The sequence below is a fragment of the Podarcis bocagei genome (genome assembly GCF_964188305.1).
Source record: "Podarcis bocagei genome assembly, chromosome: 2".
Taxonomy (NCBI): Eukaryota; Metazoa; Chordata; class Lepidosauria; order Squamata; family Lacertidae; genus Podarcis; species Podarcis bocagei.
In genome coordinates, this window is record NC_138126.1 from 111496403 (window position 1) to 111519138 (window position 22736).

The 22736-nt window shown below is 46.1% G+C and overlaps 1 protein-coding gene across 2 annotated transcripts in view; it reads left to right on the forward strand.

The window, feature by feature from the left end:
- Positions 1-3903: 3903 nt before the first annotated feature.
- GDF11 (growth differentiation factor 11) overlaps positions 3904-22736 on the forward strand; it is a 49686-nt gene continuing 30853 nt past the window's right edge. The window contains exons 1-2 of one of the 2 annotated variants that reach the window (XM_081181479.1): positions 3904-4784; positions 13476-17668. In XM_081181479.1, the coding sequence (XP_081037605.1) occupies positions 17266-17668 (403 nt within the window). In that variant the 5' untranslated portion in view covers positions 3904-4784; positions 13476-17265. Of the gene's footprint in view, positions 4785-10292; positions 17669-22736 lie in introns of those variants that run through there. The other variant, XR_014004712.1, reaches the window with a different exon arrangement.

The following is a 22736-nucleotide window of genomic DNA, read 5'->3' on the forward strand; positions in this document are numbered from 1 at the left end:
CTGAACGATGGGGGTGGAGACGCTCCTTCAGGTATACAGGACTGAGGCCGTTTAGGGCTTTAAAGGTCAGCACCAACACTTTGATTTATGCACGATCCAGACCCTTGCTTCCAGACCTGCAGATGATAGTCTTCTTTCCCTTTCCTTAGTGTGAAATAACACCAGGCATGCAAATATTTGATTTGTAGGTATGCAAACAGAGTTGGGATAGAGGGTTGGGATCAAGGCAATTGCTGCCGGCGTCAAAAGACCCGAGCGCCTTCCTAAAACGCAGGAGAAAGTGGTGATTGTCCCCTTGCGTCATTCCTTAGTGGAAGAGGCATTTGTGTAGGTGGGAGTGAAATGTTGCAGGTTCCGTTCCCCGCCTGCTTTCCAGCAATGGTACTTTTCCCACCCACATGCTGACAAATTGGCTTAGGAGGAAAACTGGACAGACAGATTTACGGAGATATGAGACATACTTGTAAAAGATACCAGTAGCTACGCGGGTGGCGCTGTGGGTTAAACCTCAGAGCCTAGGGCTTTCCGATCAGAAGGTCGGCAGTTTGAATCCCCACGACGGGGTAAGCTCCCATTGCTCGGTCCCTGCTCCTGCCAACCTAGAAGTTCGAAAGCATGTCTAAATGCAAGTAGATATATAGGTACCACTCTGGCGGGAAGGTAAACGACGTTTCCGTGCACTGCTCTGGTTCGCCAGAAGCGGCTTAGTCATGCTGGCCACATGACCTGGAAGCTGTATGCCAGCTCCCTCGGCCAATAAAGCAAGATGAGCGCCGCAACCCCAGAGTCTGTCACGACTGGACCTAATGGTCAGGGGTCCCTTTACCTTTACCTTTATTCAGTAAACAAGTTAACACATATCATATCCTATGGACCTAGGATGTGCAGAGAATATAAAATCCAAGCAGGACCTGCAACAAAAAGCTGTAGTGCAAAGTTCTCTGATTCCGGGTTCCAGCTAGCCCTGACCTTTTATTAGGCTACTCCATTCCGTTGCCACTGTCTGCTAGTGTGGCACCAAATGGCTACACACCTCACAGGACATCTTTCTTTATAGTATTCTCCCCCCCCCTCAATATACGGTACATCATGATCCCCCCCCCCAGTACCATTTCCTTTTATCATGTTAGGCCTACATTAAGATTTCTGTTGAAGCTTTAAGGTGGCAGTCCTAAAGCTGCACTACAGCTCAACTAGAATAAGTTAGATGAAGCAGAAATAATTTTTTTAAAAAGATGGGTGGGGCAGGGCGGCCTTATGAGTTAAAGGAAGTTCTCTAGAACTGCTGCTGCAAAGGGTTTCCCCATAAGCCCTTGTGGTTGGCACAGAAACAAGAAAAGCAGGGTGACCATGCTGGCTCTGACCAACGGTTATGATAGTTTCGCGTTTTGTCTCCCACCAGTCGCCAGTCAGATGCCACAGGGCAGTCACAAGCAAGGAACGATGACAATATCTATTCCTCCTATCTGTCCCCAACACCTCATCGTTGGTGCAATCCATGTATTTCTGGAACGAAAAGTGAATCAGAGAATTGTCATTCTTGAAGGCACTGGGAATGGGAAATTGCAGTGCTAAGACGCAAAAACGAATTGCTTATTCAAATTAGCCTTCATACCTGATGTGGCCAATGTAACATTGATTTTTCACATGGAGATCCTGAAACGGAGCGAGTCCAGTACAGCAAGCCCACAATTTACATGGGGGTTACGTTCCGGAGATCAAGCCTTGTGCCAAAATCGCGCATAGTCAAAACTCATTTGGTGCAATCTGGCGGGGGGTAGGATTGCAAAAGTCTTTTTTCCTTTTCTACTTTTTTCCTTTTTTCTTTTTTGCCAAGTGCATAAAGCTGAATGTGCGCAAGTTAAATGTGTGCAAGTTGCAGGCTTACTGTACACGATTGGCCTTTCATCATGTTTTGTTTCCCAGGTAAACTGGTAAAATAAAATTGTAAAAAATGAAGACTAGAATTGGTAACGTGATGTTGGCGAACAATAAATGTGACTGCTTGCAGAGCTTATGCCTTAACACTCTCAGATAATGATGGTAAATGGTTATCACAATTTCATTTGAGTAACAGATATTTTAGAGAAATGATAAGGGATTTTATTTTTGTGTAGGAAAAGCAGGATACAATAAATAAAACCAAATAACTCGGCAGAGGGGGAGTTGAGGGAAGTCCAGAGGAGGGGAGGGAGAATAATTGTATATAACATGATGAATGAGATTTGTATTATTTGTTAAAAAATTCAATAAATATTCATTAAAAAAAGAATTGGTGCAAATGAACATGTGATGTTGTTGAACAATAAATGGAACTGCTTAGAGAGCTTATGCCTTAACGCTCTTAGATAATGACAATAAATGGTTATCAAATATGTAAGGTAAAGGTAAAGGGACCCCTGGCCATTAGGTCCAGTCGTGGCCAACTCTGGGGTTGCAGCGCTCATCTCGCTTTATTGGCCGAGGGATCGGCAAGTCCTAGGCTCTGTGGTTTAACCCACAGCGCCACCCGCGTCCCTTATCAAACATGTAGGCAGGCATTATTCAATTGATGCATTTGTCTGAATGTGTGTGTCTTTTTTTAAAAACAAAGCATTTTTGGGGTGTTTAACCATATTTCTTCTCACCAGCTCTATGACCGTCTTTGATCATTCATTTCCATACCAGAGTCACTGCATCCATATTGACTTCTACCTATTGTGGTACTGACCACCAGCTCCTTGGGAAATAGCTGTGCTTGCTGCATTCTCCTATCTCTCTTTGCCCTGCTGCTCCCTCGCCCTCTTCATACGTGAAAGCAATCAGAAATCCCAGTTCCCATTACAGATCCCAGATCCATCCAGGGCAACACTATGCAGAGAGCATGCCTGGCCCCATTATTTTTATCTAAATCTACCCTCCATACCACAGGGACGCGGGTGGCGCTGTGGTCTAAACCACTGAGCCTTGGGCTTGCCAATTAGAAGGTTGGTGGTTCGAATCCCCGCGACGGGGTGAGCTCCCGTTGCTCGGTCCCTGCTCCTGCCAGCCTAGCAGTTCGAAAGCACCTCTATAATGAAATGAAAAAGGTACTTAAATGTACATTTTCTAAAAAACCAGAGGCCTTTCTCTTGGGCATTGTCGGCCAATTGGTGACAAAGAAAGATAGAAATTTCTTTATGTATGCCACAACAGCAGCAAGAATACTCATCGCAAAGTATTGGAAGACACAAGATTTACCTACTCTGGAAGAATGGCAGATGAAAGTGATGGACTTTATGACATTGGCTGAGATGACAGGCAGAATCCGTGACCAACGCAAAGAGATGGTGGAAGAAGAATGGAAAAAATTTAAAAGCTATCTTAAGGACTACTATAAGGACTACTATAAACTGAATGAATGTTAAAATGTTGTGGTTGCTAGAAGTAATAGGGTACAGGGATACAAGGTTAGACAATAAAGGAGGACTAAGACGACAGAGATTAGAAAGTAACAATTGGGAGTTGCTAGCTCAAATATGGACATTGGGATGCAGAGAGGGGGGGTATGGGGAAGTCCAAGAAAAGAGGTTTATGAAAATATCTTTGAAACCATTTTGTATGTTTGTTTTGTTTTTGTGTTTGTTTGTTTTTCTTAAAAATGTTGTAAAACCAATAAAAATTTATTAAAAAAAAAAAAACGAAAGCACCTCAAAGTGCAAGTAGATAAATAGGTACTGCTCTGGCGGGAAGGTAAACGGCGTTTCCATGCACTGCTCTGGTTCGCCAGAAACGGCTTAGTCATGCTGGCCACATGACCCGGAAGCTGTACGCTGGCTCCCTCGGCCAATAAAGCGAGATGAGCGCCGCAACCCCAGAGTCGGCCACGACTGGACCTAATGGTCAGGGGTCCCTTTACCTTTTTTACTCTCCATACCAAGAGCTCTATGTCCGACAACCCCATGCCCTTCACTTTTCAGAGTGATCTAAAAATAGTCTACGTATTTTTTGTGGTGCTACCCCACAATCCAGATTTTCCTTTTCTTACACCTAGAAAAATATCTGACCACAGTGTTGCTTGAGGTATAACCAAGGTCAGGACCCAGAAGCCTGGCTTCTCACCATCACTGCAGAACTGTAAACTCGACCAATATCCCTGTAAACTGGTGCCGCAATGGCGGTTTTGTGCCGCTGGCTTTCAACCTGGGAGTTTTGCCCTTCAAAGCTGGATTGTTAAGCCACAGGGGCAGGAGCCTTAGGGCTTGTCATTGTCTAGGTGAGTCAATCAAGGAATTCCTATTCCCTCCGGTCCTAAATCAATACTCTGCTGTTTTCTTCTTCTGGAATTCTCCCTACCAATTCAGGCTACTAGTATCTATTACCTTTGATAAACATTTCATTTAATGAGCTTCAGCCAGGAATGGCTGGTGCTAGCCTTTTGGGGTACGTACTAATTCAGATTATCTGTCCTGTTAACCTTCCCTCTGTCATCACTATAGGGTTGTTCTCTCCTCTCCATGACACATAGCTCACATTCCCTCCTTGTGTGTATGTGATGCTCATCTATTAAGATGCCTTTCGGGATTAGGCCAATTTAGCATGTATATCAGCTAGCCCTCGGTTGCATATTATGCTGTGTTCTTTGTGATGGGCCAGACTCTTTCCATCACTAACAGTGTACAGTGGTACCTTGGGTTACAAACACTTCAGGTTACAGACTCCGCTAACTAGGAAGTAGTACCTCAGGTTGATAACTTTACCTCAGGATGAGAACAGAAATCATGCAGCGGCAGCAGGAGGCCCCATTAGCGAAAGTGGTACCTCAGGTTAAGAACAGTTTCAGGTTAAGAACAGTTTCAGGTTCGAATTAAGAACGAATTAAGTTCTTAACCAGAGGTACCACTGTACTATTATTATTTATATTATTATTTGTAACACAAGTATTATTTGTAACACAAGGTATGTATTATTTGTAACACAAGGAAATATCTATAGGGCAGCAGCTTCCCATCAAACCATTTTAAGTTTTTTCTTCCCCTTATCAAAAGATATCATAAAATATTCCTGCCTTTCAAATCTGTGTATAGTACTACAATTGTTCAGATTTGTTTTATTGGTTTCTTAATTGTTTTTGTATTGTTTATGTTACGCCAACTGCACAGGGAAATTTCTAATGCAGATAGGAATATAATAATACTGGTAAATATCACTCTAATACAAATTCCTATGCGCCAGTATTTTACATGGATCATGATCCCCCATAGGTTCTAAAGCATGTGTGGAAAGAGAGCTTTTCACGTTATGCAGAGAAAATATAAGGCAGAGATAGGCATCCCTGATAGATAGCATGATAGACTAGAAGTCAGCCCCTGAGACATTTTGCTGTTCAACAACCATCACTAGTAGGGTCAACACTAACATCTCTTGCTGCACTTCTTGGCTTCCCTATCATTCCCCCATCCCCAGCTCAAGTACAGCCTCAAACAGTTAGCCTTACTCTGTTGCAAGTCTTGACAGCTCAATATCTCCATAAGAACGCAAGAAAAAGCCCTACTGGATCAACCCAAAAGTCAATATAGCCCAGCATCCTCATTCCCAAAGTAGCCAACCAGCTGTCTTATGAGAGGCCTGCAAGCAGGACATGAGCACAATAGCCCTCTCCCACTTTTGCTCCCAAGCAATAGTACTTCTGAATCTAGAGGTTCCATATCCAGCCATCGGGACTAGGAGCCACTTCCATATCCAGCCATCGGGACTAGTAGATTCCTCCTCCATGAGGCTGAAGGAGCTGGGTATGTTTAGCCTGGAAAAGAGGAGTCTGAGAGGAGATAGGATAGCCATCTTCAAATATCTCAAGGGCTGTCACATGGAAGAGGGAACAAGCTCGTTTTCTCCTACTCTGAAGGGTAGGATTTGGAACCAATGGCTTCAAGTTACAAGAAAGGAGATTCCAACTGAACATCAGGAAAAAACTTTCTGGCAGTAACAGCTGTTTGATGGTGGAATGGTTTCCTTCTGGAAGTTGTGGACTCTCCCTCCTTGGAGGTTTTTAAGCAGAGGTTAGATGGCCACCTGTCATGAATGCTTTAGCTGAGATTCTTGCATGTCAGGTGGCAGGACTAGATTCACCTTGGAATCCCTTCCATGCCAACTCTACAATTCTACGAACATGTAAAATCTTTTAACGGCTTCTAAGACTGTGGCCAAGGGGCGAGGGTGGCACTGTGGGTTAAACCACAGAGCCTAGGACTTGCTGATCAGAAGGTTGGCGGTTCAAATCCCCGCGACGGGGTGAGCTCCCGTTGCTCGGTCCCTGCTCCTGCCAACCTAGCAGTTTGAAAGCACCTCAAAGTGCAAGTAGATAAATAAGTACCGCTCCGATGGGAAAGTAAATGGCGTTTCTGTGCGCTGCTCTGGTTCGCCAGAAGCGGCTTAGTCATGCTGGCCACATGAACCGGAAGCTGTATGCCGGCTCCCTTGGCCAATAAAGCGAGATGAGCGTCACAACCCCAGAGTCAGCCACGACTGGACCTAATGGTCAGCGGTCCCTTCACCTTTACCTTTAAGACTGTGGCCACCACCACATCATGTGGCAGCGAATTCCATAGTTTGTGTTGTGTGAGAGATAGACAGACAGACAGACAAGACACACACAGAGAGAGAGAGAGAGAGAGAGAGAGAGAGAGAGAGAGAGATGTTCTGGTATGGTGATGCAGGGCTTGGAAAGAATTTCTGTGTGTGTGTGTTGTTTATCAAAATATATTGCAATTTCCAGTGGCTAGTTTAGCAAGACATTTATTGCATAGACAAGTGGTGGGCAGGCCTGTGCTTTGTAGCTCTTTGTAGCTGATCCTCCTGACTGTTTGGAAGCCTGTACATCCCTCCTGTGCTGAGTTAGTTCCCATTCCTCAAGCTTCAGGGTTGTGACTTGCTTACCTAGACTTAAGGGCTTCATTGTTTCCTAACCCTTTCAAAGCTGCTTGTTAGAAAAGTAAATGACAGAGACTGCAGACGTTTTAAAGAAATACCACCCCTTCATCAAAAGTTGGTTTGGACAGAACAAATTACAACAAACTCCTCATTATTTGTCACTATTGTAAATCTCCCCAATTCTGTATTTGTTCCCTCCTCCTTTTCCCCGAATAATTTTGTAGTGACCCCTGCTCCTCTTGACCTGCAGTCCAGCTGTAATTATGGTCAACAAATCATGCCTACTAGTAGCTCAGGGTAAAGACCGCCGGTCACAAAATACCTCCAGTTAATTGGTGGGATTTGGATGAATATAACTGTGTTTAATTGTTTGGTTTTTTTATTTTAATTCTGCTTTTCTACACAAGTATGCAAAGCCGCTTGCAAAAAGATAAATACATCACAGCCATCACATAGGATTAAAACAATTAAAATGTGTCAATAAAACACACATGTACACATTAAAAAACAGCTCAGTTTAAACAATGATAGAAGCTTAAAACACAAGAGCAGCAAATTAAAGGCTATCAAACTTGCTAAGCTGACCTGAACAACGTTCAGTAAATGTCTAAGACTACACAAGGAGAGAATGTGACAGATCTGTAATGGTAGCGAGTTCTACAATCCTGGTGCCACCACACTAAAGGCCCAGTCTCGTGTATCTGTCTGCCAAAATTCTCCAGGGGTAGCGCTACTTTTAGGTAGAATGAGGTGGCTGCCTCAGGTGGCAAGTTGTGGGGAAATGGAGCAGTGAAATGTTGTGGGGGGAGGGTTAAGGTGCTATACATTTTGTTCTGTCTCCTCACCCCTAAGCTAGCCTACTGTCCTCAGGTATGGTGAAGACAGCCAATACTGAAGTATGACACAACTACTAATCCAGTTGGCATCCCTCTCTGGAAGGGCATCTTGTCCTTCACTTCAGGCAGCAAATTGTCTTGGACCAGTCCTGAATTTAACTATGGTTGGCCTTTGTCTCCAGTCGTAGAGAGTAGGCAGACTCACACAGTCCAACAGCAGCACAGTCCTTTAAAATGGACTTGGAAATAGATACACGGTTCAACAAAATCAGAGTAATAAGTGAAAACCTGTCAGCACCAGATAGCAACCAGATGCGGAGAGGGATGTACATCCTTGTCAACAGCTACTTATAAGAGCAGACCCCTCCCCATATCTACATAGCCAAAATTACATTCCCCTCCATTTAGTTTTTTCTCAGTATAGAACAGCCCTGCTACTGTTAAGTGCAGGTGGGCTTGCTTTCTCCCACAACAATATATGGAAGTACATACAAGTAGAGATTCTTTTATGCTAGAGCAGGGGTCAGCAAACTTTTTCAGCAGGGGGCTGGTCCACTGTCCCTCAGACCTTGGGGGGGGGGGCGGACTATATTTTGGAGGGGGAAAATGAACAAATTCCTATGCCCCACAAATAACCCAGAGATGCATTTTAAATAAAAGCACACATTCTACTCATGTAAAAACACCAGGCAGGCCCCACAAATAACCCAGAGGTGCATTTTAAATAAAAAGACATGTTCTACTCATGTAAAAACACACTGATTCCCAGACCATCTGCAGGCCGGATTTAGAAGGTGATTGGGCCAGATCTGGCCCCCGGGCCTTAGTTTGCCTACCCATGCTGAGGTTTACTCAATGTTATTGCATTAGTGTTTGGAGGAGTGTTTTGCTCTATAGTGCAACCTAAAGCAGGACAAAAAATAAACTGGAAGATTTGCAGAATAAAAAGGTACAGGGTTTCAGTAGGAAATTACAAGACATAACACTAATTGGAAATGAAGCAGTATGCCTGCCCAAAGCTTTTGCAGGTGCAAACAGTATTAGAAATGGGGTTGTGTGCAACAGTTTCCTCCAATCTATCTCAGGTACTCTGCAAATGTGACTTACCATGGAGTTTGCTTCCTTTTAATGAGAAATACCAATATTAATAGGGGTTTATAACAGCAGCTCCAATGAAAGGACCTATCCAGAGACATTAGGATTTGGAACTAAGCATTTGAAACGCACAATAAATGGGATAACTGAGAAGCTGGGTTACGGGGGTTGTAGTGTTTATATTTTGTGATCCTTTATTATTTGGGACAAGAGATTCCATGGTTGTTGTGACTGAGCAGTTTTCAACACAATGGACATTAACGTAAATCAATGGTGAAGCCTTCTCCTGTGCTCAGCTGACACACTCTGTTAGCCAAAGGAGATATAAAGCATACTATATCTGACCTTTTTATAACTGAGCTTGATAGTTTGCGGAGCCGGATGGCAAAGAACTGAGATGGGCTCATCAATCTTTAGGGTTCTATGTATATGAAGGTGGCATTCCTTTTCTAATTCTCTTTTAATGGCTCTGGGCTTGATACAGTATGGCTGCTGTTCTTCAGGCAGCAAAGACCTGAGAAAGAGCTTTCTTATGCCTTAGAGTTTATTTGTAAATTTATAAAAAATCTTTATATACGGCTATATCATTTTTTGGAAAAAATCATAGCAGTTTACAAGGATATCTATATACAACAAAAACCATGTGAACATTTAAAATCAGAGATCATCAGCTAACCATTACAGAGGTTGGGTTTCTTATTGCTGTCAGATCAACCTCACCAACTTAGGGGGTGATTAGCAACGCTTCTGCAGATCATCTCAATGACTGAGCTGGAATATAAGGGCTCAGTGGTCCCTAAGGTCCCTTTGGTCTAATTTTTAAGGGCTTCATACATTGATACAAGAATCCTGAACTTGTCTTGATATTAGATGGGCAGCCAGTACAAATGTTTTAACAATGGTGTCACATGTTGTAAGTCATGTGCCCCATCAGCTACCATATTCTGAACCAGCTAGAGCTTCCAGACCAGACCCAAGGGCAGCCTCACACAATGTGCATTGCAGTAATCCAGTCTCAAGGATTACCAATGCATGGTCTATAGTGGTCACGCTATCCCTGTCCAGGAACAATTGTAGCTGGTGAACCAGACAGACACCAGCCCAGACCTTTCACATCCTTTCCTGATTCAGATGTTCTGGAGAAATTGGCCTGCCAGTCCTAAGAGAGTACTAATAACACCTTGCTCCAAAACTCCCAATGACTGCTCCCAACAGCTTCATATTGGTTTTAAATAGCACTGAAGAGAGAATCAAATTTTGTGGAACCGAGTGCCAGGAGGCCAACAAGCACTCACCCAGTGCCAGTGGCGTAGCGTGGGGGTGCAGGGGGGGCCGGCCGCACCGGCCGCAACATCTGGGGGTTAGGGTTAGGGGGCGCAAATCCACGGGTTAGGGGGCGCAAATTACTTGCCTTGCCCCGGGTGCTGACAACCCACGCTACGCCACTGCCCAGTGCTACTCTGTGAACATGGCGCTGAAGGTAAGAACAGAGGTGCTGTAATACAGTGCCACCAATACCGATCTCACAGCGCCAGTTCAAGAGAATATCATGGTCAAAAGCCACTGAATGGTAAAGCAGAAGCAATAGGGTGTCTCTCTCATGATAAAGGTCATCCACCAGGGCAATCCAACACTGGGTCTGAACCCAGATTGGAGTATATCCAGAAGTCCACCCAAGAATACCTTCAGTTGCTCCACAACTGCTTTCTTCTTCTTCGCTGTGGCGATCACACAGGGTCCCCGGACGTTTGACGGTCTATTGATCCCTATGCTACCACTGTGATTGCTTCCCCACTGCCACCAACCCGTTTCTCTCGGGTACACACGGAGTCCAGACAGTTGTTAAGATTAAACCAAATAAACAAGTTTATTTTACAAGCCTTAACAAGTTTATGGTTTCAGATAATTTTTCTTGTCAGTTTCTTAATCTTAGTTTCTTTACCAGCCTATACCTTCCTAATAACTTCTGACAGATTATCCCAACTGTCTATCTGACTCCTCTTAACAGATTCTCTCACTCTCTCACATCAAACTATCCCAACCCACAGACTTATCCTCCCTCTCTCTAACACCTGACTGACTCCTTAACAACACTAACTCTAATTCCTCCCCTTGGGTTCCCACTTGCCAATCACTTCACACTCATTTAACCCTTTCCTTATGACCCAGCATGATGTCACCTAGGAGGGCAAAAGCCACAATCACCTTGTAAGAAATGGGTGCTGGTGCTGGGTCCATAGTTGTTATAGTCCATTGGGCCCAGGGTGGGTGTACTAGCACCTCTTTAAGGTCAGCAGGCAACATATCATCACGCACAGTTGAATTTAGCACATCCGTGGCCCATTCTGTTGCTGGGGTCAGGGCCCTGACATCCAAAGAGAACATGTGCAAGCTATCTTGTGCCAGTTTGGGGAGCGGAAAGACTCCCACGGACTTGTGGGGCTGAAAGGCTGCACAACAGCTTTTTTATTTCTTTAAATCTCTGAGTATCAGGCTAGTATAATCTGGCTGATTTATTTTTTTTTAAGAAAAACCCATTAAAGGCAGCTGATTTATAGCCTTCACATAAAGTAAAATGGACACATATTAAAGCAGAGGAACATAAAGCATGTCATTGGGCTTCTAGGATAGTCTATTAAGTCTCCAATAAAACGTCAGCAGTATTGATGTAAATGGCAATCAACCAGAGCAGAATTAAATAACTTCATAGATGGCCTATTAAGCAGTGGTGTTATAGTCAGAGACAAAATGGCATTTCTAAATATCATTAAGACTTTATGGGCACTCTTGGATTACTGTACACAAGTATGTATTTGTCCAGAGCTTTTTGATCTGAAAACACCTGGAAACCAGCATAGGTGCTTTTCAACTCGCTGCTTAAGATTGTATTGGCTTGAAGAAAGGCAACCCCTCTTGATTAAACTTACGTATTGTGTGTGTCAGTGGATCCTATAAAGTGCACATTATATGCAGGGGGAACTATTTCTGTCTTTTGAGCCATCCCTTGTGCTTTATGCACACTGGGAGCCAGTGTAGTGTAGTGGTTAAGAGCAGTAGTCTCGTAATCTGGTGAACCGAGTTCGCGTCTCCGCTCCTCCACATGCAGCTGCTGGGTGATCTTGGGCCAGTCACACTTCTTTGAAGTCTCTCAGCCCCACTCACCTCACAGTGTTTGTTGTGGGGGAGGAAGGAAAAGGAGAATGTTAGCCGCTTTGAGACTCCTTTGGGTAGTAATAAAGCAGGATATCAAATCCAAACTCTTCTTCTTGGTGTATATGCAAGATGTTCTGCTCATACAACTCAAAGGAAAGCCATTTAGTCAAATGTAGGGATGGGGAAGGGACGCGGGTGGCGCTGTGGGTTAAACCACAGAGCCTAGGACTTGCTGATCAGAAGGTCGGCGGTTCGAATCCCCACGATGGGGTGAGCTCCCGTTGCTCGGTCCTTGCTCCTGCCAGCCTAGCAGTTTGAAAGCACCTCAAAGTGCAAGTAGATAAATAGGTACCACCCCGGTGGGAAGACAAACGGCGTTTCCGTGCGCTGCTCTGGTTCGCCAGAAGCGGCTTCGTCATGCTGGCCACATGACCTGGAAGCTGTACGCCGGCTCCCTCAGCCAATAAAGCGAGATGAGCGCTGCAACCCCAGAGTCGGTCATGACTGGATCTAATGGTCAGGGGTCCCTTTAGCCTTTACCTTTACCTAGGGATGGGAAACTTGTGGCCCTCCAGATGTTTGTTGGACTACAACTCCCATCACCTCCGATCTCTGGCCATGCTGACTAGGGCTCAATGGGATTTGGAGTTTGGTTCAGTAGGTCCCCCATTCTCTGTGCAAATGAGTACCCAGTTTTGAGTAAAGGTTGAAGATCCCAATGGCAACATGGAAGGATAAACAAAGAATCCAGTTAGGCACAAACAGGTGGGTGAGCAATAGTAGCTTGTCAGGGCCAAAAAGCATTAAAATAAAGTGAGCCAGACCATTGGGCAATTATTGTCCACACTAATTGGCAGTAACTCACTCTCCAGGGTTTCAGACAGGAATATTTTCCCAGTCCTACTTGGAGATGCTACTAAATATGGGAACTTCTGCTTGCAAAGTAGGTGAACTGCCGCTGACTTATGACCCTTCCAGGTAAAGTATGGCATATTAGATTCCTTTATATAAAATAAACATGTTGCCATGGCCAGAAGTGAGTTGGAAGTGAATCATGAAGAACATGAGGCTTAACAATTTCAGGGGACATAGTCACAGGATGTAACCTGAAGCTCCAAAATTGCATGATGAGAATTGTTGACAAGGGATAAACCTTTAACAGCTCTCCTTTGATGATGCAAATTCTAATCCGTGTTGCCTATTTCTTTATGTAAGCTATCCACCTGCTGAAATGCCCTTTTCTTCTACACAGCTATTAGAGGTGCAAGAGCTTTCCCCTCTGTTTCACCTGGTTACTGTATGCTGGTTCTATAAAACTAAGACATTCTCCATATTCAAAATGGTTACAGTGGTACCTCGGGTTATATACGCTTCAGGTTACAGACTCCACTAACTCAGAAATAGTGCTTCAGGTTAAGAACTTTGCTTCAGGATGAGAACGGAACTCGTTCTCCAGCGGTGCGGCAGCAGCGGGAGGCCTCATTAGCTAAAGTGGTGTTTCAGGTTAAGAACAGTTTCAGGTTAAGAACGGACCTCTGGAATGAATTAAGTACTTAGCCCGAGGTACCACTGTACTTTGAATTCTCAGGACATGCTCCTTAAGGAATGCATGTATGCTCCTCTCCTGTGCTGCTACAGTTCCTTCAGTTTACAACTGTTACAGACTTCTACAGATGAAATTATAATCTGCTTCTTTTGTCCAGAGAAATTATAAATGAATCACATCCAGGTAAATTTGTATAGGACTGCAGCTTCCAATCTCAAGCTGCAATACTTTGGGAAAGCTCTATAATGCTACTTGTGCAAGTGATGCACGCCATTGTTCCTTTATTTCAGATTACATTTGAACATGTGTTAAGCAGTGTGTTTTGTCACTATTTTTCTAGAAAAAAGAGGTGCCAGAACTCACCATGAATGCCTGCCTCCTTCTCTTTGAATGGCAATGGCGCCCACAGGAGAGGCTGAAAAAAGCCCAGGGTCTACATATTGGACACATTAATTCTATGCACCGAGTGACTAATGCGTATTAGAGACATGAAACTGTGCTCCTGCTTAAAGTGAGGATCTCTGGAGTCACTTTCCTTTCCTGCTTTCCTCCCTTTTAAAAAAGAAAGAAGACTGAGCAGTTTGTAAACTACAGAAGGGGAATTCAGTCCATTTTTGTCATGTACCTTTTTGGTTATTGTTGAAAGTAGACTCTTAAACTGCATAGACTGAGTGTCAAGCTGTGACTATTAAATACCTTTTTGTGGGGTGGGAAGAAAGGAAGGGCCTAAATGTACTTCCCATCCCTTACCAAAACAAATACACCTGATGCACACATTCTTGTAAACAGCCCCAAACCTCCCGAGGTTGTAAAATTGACTATTTTTGCCAGGTCCTTCAGACACCAGGAATGATCCATTCACTGGCAATTGCCGGTTAACACTTGGTAAGATGTGAGTCTGTGTTACTCTGAGAAAGAGGAGATTCTGACTCCCTTGGAGACTTAGGCTCCCCGCTTCCTCGGATTCCTGACCAGGTGCAGATGCTTGCTCATCACCTGGCAAGACCATAAAGATGACCATCTTACCACTTGGTTATCCGAACCCCACAGTGCTAAAGTTGTTGTTGTTGTTTAGCTGTTTAGTCATGTCCAACTCTTCGTGACCCCATGGACCAGAGCACGCCAGGCACTCCTGTCTTCCACTGCCGCCCGCAGCTTGGTCAAACTCATGCTGGTAGCTTCGAGAACACTGTCCAACCATCTCGTCCTCTGTCGTCCCCTTCTCCTTGTGCCCTCAATCTTTCCCAGCATCAGGGTCTTTTCCAGGGAGTCTTCTCTTCTCATGAGGTGGCCAAAGTACTGGAGCCTCAGCTTCAGGATCTGTCCTTCCAGTGAGCACTCAGGGCTGATTTCCTTAAGAATGGAGAGGTTTGATCTTCTTGCAGTCCATGGGACTCTCAAGAGTCTCCTCCAGCACCATAATTCAAAAGCATCAATTCTTCGGCGATCAGCCTTCTTTAAGGTCCAGCTCTCACTTCCATACAACACTACTGGGAAAACATCACTACTGGGAAAGCGCTAAAGTTACCGCTTGGCTAAACGGCCGTCTGAATTCACCCTGGGGCGGGGCGCGGACACGGAAACGAATCATTCAAACAAGAATCGCTTTCCGGCTCATTAAGGGAAAGCGCATTTCAGGGACAGTGGGGGTTTAGGAGGATTGCCTTGAGTGCAATAGCTTTCTCTTGGAACCGCGAACCAGTCTTTTTTTTTCTGAAGGGGAAAAGGAAAAGAGTCGTTTAGTAAAGGAGAACAGGCGCTGTTTAAGCGGGTGGCCCGCATCTGTTGGAAACGTTAAATAGAACTTCCTTTCCCCACTTTATTTCCCTCTTTTTTCCCCCAGGAAGAGGGAGGATCGCCTTTCGCTCGCTGTCCTTGGCCTCCTTCCTCCTCCTCCTTTCTCGCTCGCTCCCAGGCCGTGGGCTCTCTCGCTCGCTGTCCTCGGCTATACCGCCCACCTCATTAATAGGCGTCTCACCTGGCCAGCTCCCCCCTGCTACGCTCCCTTGACCCTGGAGGCTTTGACTGTGCCCAGCAGAGCGGAGCAGGGCGGGGTGGGCTGCCTGCAAAAGGGGGGGGGCGCGGAGAAAGAGAGAGAGAGAGAGAAAGATGCTCGCTCGGGAGATTCGCTGACACAAGCGAGGGGTCTCTAGAGCCCTGGAAAGGCAGTCGATGAACCCTGGGGCGGAAGGTGCAGCGCTTGCCCTCGGAAAGAAAGAGAGAGAGAGAGAAAGAAAGAAACGCACCTCCCCCGCTCGCCTTTTATCAGACGGCCAAAAACAACACCGCGGGAAAAAAGGCAACAAAACCGCACGTGGCTCCTGGTTGGAGCCGGGCTCGGGACCTGCCAAAAAACAGCCTCCCCCAGCTACCCACCCACCGACCCCCAGGCGCAGCCCCGGTTAGCAGCGCCCTGCTTGGAGACGCGATTGTAACTTGTGAAAGGGAAAGAGGCAGCAGCGCTCCAGCATGCAAAGCAAGGAGCTGCAGTGCATTAACGCGAAAGGGCAGCGGAGGGTTATTGAGTGGGTGACAGCTGCGACGCCAGAGCCGGGGAGAAAGGCAGAAAGAAAACTGCTCGCTTGGCAGAAAACGAATCTCTCTCTCTCTCTCTTTTGCAGCGGAGGCGCGCGGGTCTTGCTGCGCCGGAGTGGGGAGGGGGGCACTTAAGGACTGTCAGAGCGCCCGCGACCCAGGGAGAGAAAGGAGGGATCTAGAAACCGTCACATCGATCGGGGATTTAGATGGTCCGGGGGCACTTAGAAACTGTCAAACGTCCCAGAAATGAGAATGAAAGGGATGTGTGGAGAGAGAGAGAGAGAGAGAGAGAGAGAGAGAGAGAGAAACTCTCTCCGGATGAAAAGGAGAGCTTAACCTGTCCAAAGTGGGCAACTATAAGGAAGTGCCAGGCGAGGATCGGAACCACGGGCGAGTAGGAGGAGGAAAGGGAGAGAGGGTCGGCAGCAATGCCTCTCCTCTCAAGTCCCCTCGTTGCTTAAATGGCCATCTCTGAACCCGATGCGGCTCAGCAGCCCTTGCTCGACTCCCAAAGGCGCCCGAGCCGCCCCCTCCCCGCTGGCCGCTCCCAGCAGCCCCTCCCCTGCCAGATGCATTATTAAAACCACCTCGCAATTTGCCTCCCGGGGAAGGTAACCAGAAGGGGGGAAGGTGGCTGCGCAAAGGGGACTTTGTGTCTTTAAGGGGCTGTCAGATCCCTCTTCCCCACGCCCCACGCCCCCCAGGGCGCCCCCTCCCCTCCGGCTTTCAAAGAGAGCTGCCAGCGCTTAAAAGGTTTGACACACAGAGGCGAGCGAGACTGGACTGGTCCGCGCTTACACGAGACGAGCGCGCAGAACTCCTCGCTCGCTTTTCCCCCTTTGGTGACAGCCCTTTTGCCAGGAGATCTTTTGTTGCCTCCGCAGCCAATCAAGGCTTTTTACGACACAGTTCAGTTGGGATATAAAAGGAGAGTCCTCTTTTTTTTCCCCTCTCCCCCCCCACCCCGGCCTTTCCTTTCCCCCAACCAGCAAGTCACCCACCATCTCCAACCCAAAGAACTTCTAGCCATCAGAAGAGCAGCAGCAGCAGCACCAACAACAACCAGCACCCAGCAGCTGCGGCTCGCCATCCCTCCCCATCCCCCCTGCACGGCCAAAGCAGGGCGATTTTTTTGTTTGTTTGCAAGAGAAAGGACCGGGGTTTGGTGCGGGCGGGGGGCGGGAGGGTGCACCGCGCAGCTCGCCCACCATGCGGGTGCCCAGGTCTCGTGTGCTCTTCTGCTGCCTGGTGCTGTCCTTGGAGTTCTGCGCGGGGGAGCCGGCGGAGCGAGGGGCGGATAAAGCGCCCACGGTGGGAGTCCCCTTGGTGACAGAGGCAGAGGACCAGGGCTGCCCGGTGTGTCTGTGGCGGAAGCACAGCAAGGAGATGAGGCTGGAGAGCATCAAGTCGCAGATCCTCAGCAAGCTGAGGCTCAAAGAGGCGCCCAACATCACCCGGGAGGTGGTCAACCAGTTGTTGCCCAAAGCGCCTCCGCTGCAGCAGATCTTGGACTTGCACGACTTCCAGGGGGACTCCTTCCAGCACGACGACTATCTGGAGGAAGACGAGTACCATGCCACCACCGAGACTGTCATCAGCATGGCACAAGAAAGTAAGTTCTTTGTTAAGGAGGCACGGCCGCGCTAAGGGGGTCTTTGGGTGCATGGGAAACGCAACTTTAGCGGTCTCTGGGGTGTTTTTTGGGGGGTGGGTGGGGTGGGGTGGGGGAGCCGAGCCAAGGAAGAAAGCAGGCTTCTCGCCCGGCCACCCCACATCGCCTCTGCTAGTCCCGGAGCTTATTGTTTATTTCAGCGAGGAATAAATCACTCTGAGAGAACAGGCAGCGCTGCTATCCTCAGGGACCCCGGAGCCCAGATTGGTTGCTCTTCTGTATGTGGAGGGGGATGCGCGCTGACCAGGTGTTCAGGAGGCATCTTCAGCCTCCTCCTCCTCCACAGCGCTGGCAAGATTTCTCAGACTCTCTCCATGAGAGAGAGCTGCTTTATTCCATGCTGAACAAGTCGAGAGCAATGGCCGGGAGGGGACTGACCTGAATGGTTGGTTGTTCGTGTGTTGGTGCACATTAAAAGGTATCATCTCCCTGCCCTCAAAGATACCTTCGGCTCCCTTTCCTCTATTTGCTAAAAATAAAAATAAAAAAATAAAAAAATAAAAGGGGAAATGCAATGAGGTTATCGCCCCCTAAAAAAGCCCCACCGTCGCTTTTAAGTTGTGCAAAGTTCTTTGCCAACCGGCTGCGTCTGAAGAAGGAAAGGTCTGCTTTGTGTAGAGTGGCTCCATCGAGCCTTTTGCGTTTGGAGTATTATTGTGCAAACTCGTCTTAGCGGTGAGCTTTGTCGCTGTGCTCTTTGCGGATCTTCTGTGGATTTCCGAGCTGGGGCTTTGGAAAAGAAGGCGGTGGGGGTGCGCGCGCGCGCGCGCATAGGTTGGCGTTGCATGAAAAGTACTCTCCCCCCCCCCTTGCCAAAGCCAAATAAACCTAGGAGAGGTCATGGAGAGGCTCTGGCCCCGAAGCGCTGCTGCCAAAGGTGTCATGATTCTGAAAGCGGTCTGCCACTCCAGCTCTCTCGCAAGTAGAAAGGCGGAAACGGCATTTCTCAGCTCTGGAGAGAGTGTGGCTCCTTTTTCTCCCCCTGCCAAGTGAAGGCGTAATCCCTTTTGTGAGGTTGCCTTTCGCCAGCTGCAAACAGCTCGAGAAGTTTGCCCAGCCCGAGGCTTTGGAATATCCAGCTGCCTCCCTGAGCATGCACACACACTCCCTCCCTGTTCCCTTTCCAGGTCTGCCAAGATCCATGGCCCTTTGTACTTCTCTCACTTATTGTAGACTCACATGGATGGCATTTCCCCCCCTTTTGTGCAAAAAACCCCAGTTAAAAATAAATGTTTCTTAGTGTTTTGGGAAAACAGAGTCGCCAGGGGGTGGTGACAGCTTGGGCCTAAGTGCTGTGCAATATTTCTTGCTGCTGTGTCCTCTTGCCAAGTTTATTTGTAAGTGGGCTGAATGTGAAAACCCAACAGCAATATTCAACCTCTGGGAACATCTGGTGTTCCAGGCATATTTCAAAACTTGGGGCATCACCGCATGTGTCAGGACTTGGTGTTTGAAACCAACTCTGGAGTGAGTACTGTCAGATTTTTTTTTTTTTTGTTCTGGGCATGCAGTTATTTGGAAAGAAGGCCTCTTATTTATTCACTTTGAAATATGCGCCTTCTCTAGAACATAATAAGTGACATGGGTAGTGTGGCCTGTGGGTGGAAGATAGAATGTCAAGCTTTCTGTTAAAATCTCTGTGTGACAGGAGCCACACCGTTCTCTTGGAGCGGTAGGGACATTTGCTCCCAGTGCCAACTGAACAGGGACACAAAATGGGCACAAGAGATCTTGTGCTATTCCTTCAGGTATTTTTAAACAAATGTTAAATTTTGTGGCTCCCCTCCACCCCGGAATAATTATACAGTGGTACCTCGGGTTACATACGCTTCAGGTTACATACGCTTCAGGTTACAGACTCCGCTAACCCATAAATATTACCTCAGGTTAATAACTTTGCTTCAGGATGAGAACAGAAATCGTGCTCCGGTGGCACAGCGGCAGCAGGAGGCCCCATTAGCTTCAGGTTAAGAACAGTTTCAGGTTAAGAACGGACCTCCGGAACGAATTAAGTACTTAACCCAAGGTACCACTGTATTTATTTTAAACCAGCTCTTAGCTTACTGTGAGGCTCAATGAGGGTGACAGCCCAGGACCATTTGCTTAGCGCCAGCAGCCTAGCACAGTAAAGCACATTCAGCCATTGTATATAGCCACAGGTAGGGGAGAGGGCCAAATCCTAAACATATGGCTAAGCAGATATTACTGATTGGATAGCAGCAGGTACTTTTTTTGTACCACAGCTGACTTGCTGCGGTGCAGCAAACAGCAGGTGCATTCTATCTGAAGAGTGAGTCCTTGGAACCTCAGAAGCGGTACCTTTAGGGGTAACAAAATCTAAGCTTCACTCACTCAGTCTTTCAAAAGTTGTGGGGTGCATGGGAGCCTGAAGAGAAGAGCAAGTATAGACAAGACTAGCTACCTAGCTACAAGACATCAATATCCTGGAGTGTAATGCCCAACCATTCTTCATATGACAGGTGGTCCTATGTGAAAACACTACATACAACTGGCTCCACAACTGCTTAAAACTTGATTTAGCATATCTCTCTTGTAGCCAATTCAAACACACATGTCCTTCATTTGTTAACTGCAAGTCAAGCAATTATTCTCCTGTGTGAAGGAGTCATCATGGATCCCGAGGAACAGAACTTACAATTTCCTTATATTACATTGATTTTTTTAAAAAAAGATAATCACATGTGTGAACTATCAGCTCCTATCCAGCTAAAGCTTGATATCACAAAGCTCCATTGAAACCAATGGAACAAGTTAATTGCAAATTACTTAATTTTCTATTGCTTTCATTGAAACTTGACCATCTTGAGTCATACTCTGGTCCTCTCTAGTTCTAGTTTTCAATGAGGCTGCATGTCAGTGTAGAATGCAATGACAGCACCAAGGGAGAGCTGAGATTCTGAATGGTAACCGCACGGCAATACTTTTCTGGATGCTAAAAGTCATTGTAACTCAGCCAATTTTCCAGCACTCAGAATGCTAGTGGTGCTCACTGAATGCTAAATAGTAGCAACACCTGAATTAGAGCACACTGTACACCCATCTTGTAAATTCTTATATAGATGTGAGGGGTTTTTGACCCTTAAATTGCAAGAACCAGAACAGACCTATTTGACTCCAGCCATGAACCACATGGAAGAATTACCTATACAGTATGCACAACCTCATCAACTTCTTGTTACATTTGTAATATGTTTGTTAGCATTTTAATATGCAAGCCGACTTATAATCCTTACCTAATTAATAATTTTAATTCCAGAAAGGCAGATACATAAAAACAGGCTTTGATTATGGTAGGGAAATCATCTCAGAACTGTTAAATGTCTCTAAATCCATTGTCTGCCCTTGCCATAAACATTCATGGCTGGATCATCAGAACTAACTCTTAAATCCCAATTTCTGGTGAACTGAGAGCTGAGAGAAGTTGGAGTGTACCTGAGATTAGAAGGTTAAACAGAAGAATTGTGGTTACTATTGATTAGTGTAATATTCTTTTCCTCTGACTTCCTTAACCCAAACGTATTTTACAACAACCAGCAGAAATATCGCAGCAAAAATGACCCAGCACTAAATAAGCTGGTTTTAAGCTTCTGTAGCAATTTGTGCTGATTATATTAGCTCAATAAAGTTCAAAGAGACATGTAATGTTTCTTCTTCGAAATCAATATCTGCCAGAGGATAATCATAATTACTTCACTGGCTATTAGCCAGATATTCAGGCTAAGGAATCATTAGTGAAATCACTATGTGGCAAAAGCTTAGGTAACCTGATGGTGGTGAGCAAGAATTGACAGGTAAGGAGTACTACCAAACATAATGAAGTACTTGCAATACACTTCGTCCATATTAATCACTAAATTTAGAGTAATGCCATCTCATGTTTGAAGTGTGGGAATGGCCTCATATAAAGTAAGTAGTGCATCATCGACTCAACCATAGTTAGAGAGAGTTGTTCATGCAGTCTCCTACATAAATAGAGCTGCCAGTCTACCTTGAAAATTCCTCTGACTCCAGCCTTGATCTCGTTTAGTTTCCCTACATATTTCTTAATGACACTGAAAACTGGAATAGGATTTGAGGTAGTATTAGAAAGAAGGCCTGTTTGGTCCATCTTGATCTAACCCTGACCCTTGCAAAGGCATATGCAGTTATTATTTTTTCTGGAGAAGTCTGGTAGGGTGTGATATGTACCCAAGGATGGAACTTCTGCCTCCATCAAGGGCAGAATAGCTTCACATGCCTCCTTGTGGAAGGATGGAAAGAGCAAAGCAAGCAACTGTTTGCTGTGCTTGTTTGGTATAAAGGTAAAGGGACCCCTGACCATTAGGTCCAGTCGTGACCGACTCTAGGGTTGCTGCGCTCATCTCGCTTTATTGGCCGAGGGAGCCGGCGTACAGCTTCCGGGTCATGTGGCCAGCATGACTAAGCCGCTTCTGGCGAACCAGAGCAGCGCACGGAAACGCCGTTTACCTTCCCACCGGAGCGATACCTATTTATCTACTTGCACTTTGACGTGCTTTCGAACTGCTAGGTTGGCAGGAGCAGGGACCGAGCAACGGGAGCTCACTCCATCGCGGGGATTCGAACCGCCGACCTTCTGATCGGCAAGTCCTAGGCTCTGTGGGTGAACCCACAGCGCCACCCGCGTCCTTGTTTGCTATAGTTTAGGACAAATCTTGGGTGTACAAGGTCTCATATCACACAGTGGTGATACAGTGAGCTTGGTCCTTCTTTTCTGTGGGTGGAATTACCTGTCCAAGCTCAAGGGTGTAAATACGTGTGGGGTGCTGTGAACTTAGGGGTTTAACTATGCTGAATAGTTGGAATGATTTTTATGACTCTGTAATACTGGTTTTATTTGTTGCTTTGATGTAATCTGCCTTGGGATCATTTTGTGATGAAGGGTGGGATAGAAATGAAATAAATAACCATGAATAATAAATAACCTGCTTGCAATATTGTGAGGCGATGTTGACCCAAAGCAATCCTG